This window comes from Microtus ochrogaster, unplaced genomic scaffold (assembly GCF_000317375.1).
Source record: "Microtus ochrogaster isolate Prairie Vole_2 unplaced genomic scaffold, MicOch1.0 UNK91, whole genome shotgun sequence".
In the NCBI taxonomy this organism is placed as follows: domain Eukaryota; kingdom Metazoa; phylum Chordata; class Mammalia; order Rodentia; family Cricetidae; genus Microtus; species Microtus ochrogaster.
In genome coordinates, this window is record NW_004949189.1 from 991,990 (window position 1) to 997,172 (window position 5,183).

A 5,183-nucleotide genomic window follows, 5' to 3' on the forward strand; every position below is an offset into this window, starting at 1 on the left:
CCTCACCACAGCTAATCTACACTGTGCTAGGGACTGACCCCAGTGGCCTGCCTGCTGACTGCATCTCCAGCCCCGTCATCACCTACTGTACATGTCCATCTGTGCAGCTGAAAGGGCAGATGGTCGTGCTGGCTGCTCTGACCGGCTGATCACAGTGACAGCGAGGGCACTCGGTGTCCTTCCTGCCACTCAGCCACGTTATCTTCCGAACCCTCTCACTTGCTCCCATAGTTTTTGATGCTAAAATCCCCAACATTTCTTTCCCTGTACTCATTATTGCCTTTGTGTCTCAGTTACTGTTTAACTATTTCTTATATATTGTATATATTTCAACAATTTTTAAGTATTTTAATAAGTTATTATTTTCTATTGTTGTGAAGAGACAATACACCATGACCAAGAAAAAAAAGCATTTAATTAGTGTTCTCTGTTCCTAAGGGTACTAAAGTCCATGGCTGTCACAGCAGTGAGCTTACATCCTGATCTTCAAATCAGAGGAAGAGGGAGAGCACTAACTGGGAATAGTGTGGACTTCTGTACCCTCGAAGCCTACTCCCAGTGACACACCTCCCAGTCCTCCCCAAACGGTTCCAGCTGGGGGCCAAGCATTCTCATTTGAACCACACCGTGGTTCTGTAAAGTAGAAGCAAGTCCCCAGCCTCATCCCGAATAGCTTCTAGCGTTTGTACTCATGAACTCTGATTTCTGTCCCGATGCCGCAAGCCAGAGGTTCTCAGCCAGGTCTGATTTTGTCCTAGGAAGGAAGATAAAGTGAAGATGCTGCTAAAGAGAAGCCAAGAAGGGCCCGGAGAGCGGCTCAGCAGTTAGAGCACAGGCAGAGGACTCGGGTTCGATTCCCAGCACCCAGGTGGCAGCTCACAGTTGTATGTAGCTTTAGTTACAGGGCATCTGACGCTTTCTGGCCTCAGGTACCAGGCACATGTAGTGCACAGACACAGGGCAAAACAACCATACACATGAAATAAGAATAAATCCTAAAAAGGGAAACCAAGGATGTTAGAAAATACCCTACAGTGTGTAACAAAGCCCCACAGACAAAGCCTGCAGAGACATCATTGGTGCCAAGGTTGAAAAAGTCCAAACACAGCCCATATTTCTACCCATGAATGTAAAGCAAAGTAGGTCTTTCCATCTGGCAGAAAAACTGTTTTGTTTTTTTGTTTTTTGTTTTTTTAAGACCTCTATGGAGTACCCATATACAGTTGCTTGACTAAGGCAGTTCTGAGCTATGTCCTCATGGCTAAACAGCCACCAGCAGGTGTCACTGAGTGTGAGTTGAGCAGACGACTATACTTCAAAGAGTTGGCTCCAGTTTCTCTCTGAGTTCTGTGACTGAGGATGGAACTTAAGGTGTGAAATGCTTGCTTAGTTCAAGGCCCTCAAGGGGTGGTGCACACCTGACCCAAGTACTCTGCAGATAGACGCAGGAAGAGGAGTATCTCTAGTGAGTTCAAGGTTAGCCTGGGCTACGAAGACCCTATCTCCAAAACAAGCAAACAAACAAACAAAAAAAAAAATAATGCACTCAGGAGACAGAGGCAGGTAGATCTCTGAGTTTCAGGCCGGCTTGGTCTCTAGAGCGAGTTTCAGGATAGCCAGGACTATACAGAGAAATCTTGTCTCAAAAAATAAAGCAAAAACCCAAAAATAAAATGATCATAACAGATTTGTTTTCCTATGGTCATTGGTCACTTGGCCACAGATCTAAGGGTAGATTCTGGTTTGTGTGCAAGTCTGACTTGAGGCTTGCTCTTTGAGATGGCTTTAGGCTGTCTGCCTTCCAGCTGGTCATTCCTTTGTCTCCGTACTGTTGTTCCTCATTGCACTGAGCTCTCTTCTGCCTCCAGTCTCAAGTGCTGGCCCGTGCCACCACGCCTGTCCATGTCTAACTCAGACGTTGGCACAGGCATGTGGGGTGATTTTGTCCGGTCTTACACCTAGACTCCTCTCACAAGTACCAAGCTGCTCTTTGGCATCTCTGCTTGGGCACCCACTGGACAGCTCATCTTAGTTTGGCTTTCTACTGCTCTCATAAACACCAGGACCCAAATCAGCTGGAGAAAGAAAGGATGTATTTCATCTCACAGTTTGTGGTCCATCACCCGAGGGAGTCGGGGCAAGAGCCTACGGCCCTGGACCAGAGGCCATGGAGGAGTTCTGCTTACAGGCGGGCTCCTGGCTTGCTCAGCCTGTTTCCTTATTGGCGTTGCCCACAGTCCCACGTCAATCAATGAAGAAAATGTACAGGCCAGTATGTGGGGCATTTTTCAGTTGAAGTTTCCTACACTTGAGCTTCTGTCAAGTTGACATAAAACTGGCCAGCACACACCTCAAATTTAAGGTATCCAAACTGAATTTGTATTTTCCCCAACTTACTCCTTCAGTTAAGTTTAGTTCAGTGATAGCTACCCCTCTGGTTCGTGTCAGAACACAGGCCTGGCATTCTCTTTGATAGGTGTGTGTGTCTTTCACTTCCAGTTAATTCAACTAAAACCCCATTTCTCCTTCCTTCTAAGCAGAACCAAGGTGGTGGCTTTTCTTCAAAATGTCTCAGTTCCTTCTCTCGCTGTCTGCATTTAGGCCTCTGGCCATAACCTTTGTGTTTGTGTCCAGCTCACTCTGCAGCTTCTCAAAGCAGGGCTACTTATAAAAAGTCATAAGGGGCATTACCTCTATTTTTTCTTGAATGTCAGTAGATCTGAGATTAGCATAGTCCTGTGACGATGATCAGAGAGATGACAAGCGGTCTTCCTGGCTACCTGGGGGTGGGGGCTGAGAAAGTGTAAAGCCCGAAGGTTTCTCAAGTGGGAGTCGGGTAATGACTGTTCACACGACTCTTCCCCTCTACTAACAGGAACGATTCCAGGTCTCAGGCAATATCTAATTCACAAGCTCATCCCCAGCACAGGGCCTGGGGGAAGGGTTTGCTTAACAGAACAAACAGCCCTGGTTCTTTCAGTACCTTGTGGACTCAGCATCTCAGTGAGGCACGACATACCTCGAGTTCCGCTAAAATCAAAGGTGCAGTTTCTGCAATCAGAAGGGTGACATCTGCGGTAAATAGTGCTAACAAATGCTTCCGACCTAGAAGGCCCCCCCCCCGGACCTGAGGTGCAGGTTGGGGTACCAGGCCATCTTCTTTCAGCCCCCTTTCTTCTGTCTTATTCTTCTTTCAGACCTGAGCCCATACCTCAAGCCCGGGCCTTGCAGGGACCTCATGTGCTGTGAGCCACCAGCCAGGCTGAGTTCTCATCTGCCTGTCACACAGCAGACCTATCAAATCCCTGGCCTAAGGCAATCGGGAAACAGCTCCTGGAACTGCTCTCCTGAGTTTTCTGCATCCTGATCCAACCCCTAAAGAGCCTACCTTGGAGAGAGGGAAAGCCCACCCTGAGCTGCTGCCTCATGCAGTTGGGTTGATACCTAGGTGACCTGACTCAGCAGCAAAGGCCCTTTTGCAACAAACTCAACAACCTGGATTTGATCCCTGGGACCCCCAGGTAGAAGAGAGAACAGATTCCTGCAAGTCGTTCTCCCCTGTGTGGGCTGTGGCATGTGCACACCCCTTCCCCCTGCAATAAACGTGATAAAATGCCTTTCAAAGAACAGTAATTTTATTTTAAAACTCGGATAGTGGGGCGTGTGACATTGCTCAGTGCTTTAGAGGACTTCCTGCACTTACCGTCCTATCCACGCCAAGGGTATAGCGAAGCCGTGCGAAGCTGGCTCGTGCCCTGCACCCCACCTCCAGAGCTTCTGCTCCTTGCCAGGCTGCAGCTCTGGACCCTCCGTTCCCCACGCCTCCCCAGCCCCAGTTCCGGCAGCTGTTACTCCACTCCCTGTGAGTAGATTACTGCCGACCTCTGGATGAAATCACAATTTCCCTTTTCTGTAATTGCCTTTTTCCATTTATCATAGTGTCCTTGATGTTAGCCATGTTGAGACATGGGTTCAAATTTCTTTCCTTTTAAAAAGATGAGCCTCGTACCTTTAATCTCAGCACTTGGGAGACAGAGGCAGGCAGATCTCTATGGGTTCTAGGCCAGTTGAGTCTACAGAATAAGCTCCAGGCTCATCCACAGCCAAAGCTACATGGTGAAACCCTGTCTCAATGCCCCCCCCCACACACAAAAGCTTGAAACTTGCATTTTTTTTCAAGATTGACTTGTATTGTTTTTACCTGTATACAGATGTGTATCTGCATGTGGTATGTTCACACGAGTACAGGTACCCACAGAAACCAAGGTAACACATCCTTTGGAGCAGAATTCTTTAAATCAGAGCCCCCTGATATGGGTGCTGGGAACTGAACGTGGGTCCCAGGAAGAGCAGAAAGTGGTCTTGGGTACTGAGCCATCTCTCCAGCCCCTATTTTTTATTATTATAAAGACTTATTTTAAGCCCCTTTTTATAAAAATGAAAAGAAAGATTTTAGGCTGTCTGGAAGGCTCAGTGAGTAAAAACACCAGCCACCAAAGCGTGCGTCCATCCCCGAGACACACGTGGAAGGAGAGACCCAGCCATCAAAGCCTCAGGACCCTACTTCCATCCCTGAGACACACATGTGGGAGGAGAGAACCAAGTCTTGCAAGTTATTCTTTGACCTCCCAAATTTGTGTGTGTGTGTGTGTGCGCACACACACACACACACACACACACACACACACACACACACACACGGAAACCAAAACATACTGGTTTGAAAGGAAGAACTTATATTGTAGTCTAAAGTACACACAAAGACTATGAAGTTAACAATGTAATTGCTGCTGCAGGGTAATGGGGCAGACAGAAACTTAAGTCACTCTGTAATGACTTAATGTTAAGAATAGTGTGTGTGTGTGTGTGTGAGTGTGTGTGTGTGTGTGTGTGTGTGTGGTCAGAGGATGACTAGCAGGAGTCATTTCTAACCTTCTACCACCTGGTTTCCAGAGATCAAATTCAGATCATTGGCTTGGTATCAGAAACTGTACCTTCTGAGCCATCTCAGTGGCTCTCAAAGACTTCCTCTTCAGAGAAGAGGCTCTGAAACCCAGAGCATCTGGTCCCAGATGAGGCAGCATGACAAGCCTGTGTGCAGCCTGTGTGTATGGTATACCTGCATGTGTGCAGCCTGTGTGCAGCCTGTGTGTATGGTATACCTGCATGTGTGCAGCCTGTGT

At 47.6% G+C, this 5,183-nt stretch overlaps 1 protein-coding gene across 1 annotated transcript in view; it reads left to right on the top strand.

Moving 5' to 3' along the window:
• Positions 1–3,611, top strand: part of Osgep (O-sialoglycoprotein endopeptidase) — an 11,604-nt gene extending 7,993 nt beyond the window's left edge. Inside the window, exon 11 of the mRNA XM_005370997.3 lies at positions 3,198–3,611. Within this exon, the coding sequence (XP_005371054.2) occupies positions 3,198–3,249 (52 nt within the window). The 3' untranslated portion in view covers positions 3,250–3,611. The remainder of the gene's footprint in view (positions 1–3,197) is intronic.
• Positions 3,612–5,183: the final 1,572 nt, after the last annotated feature.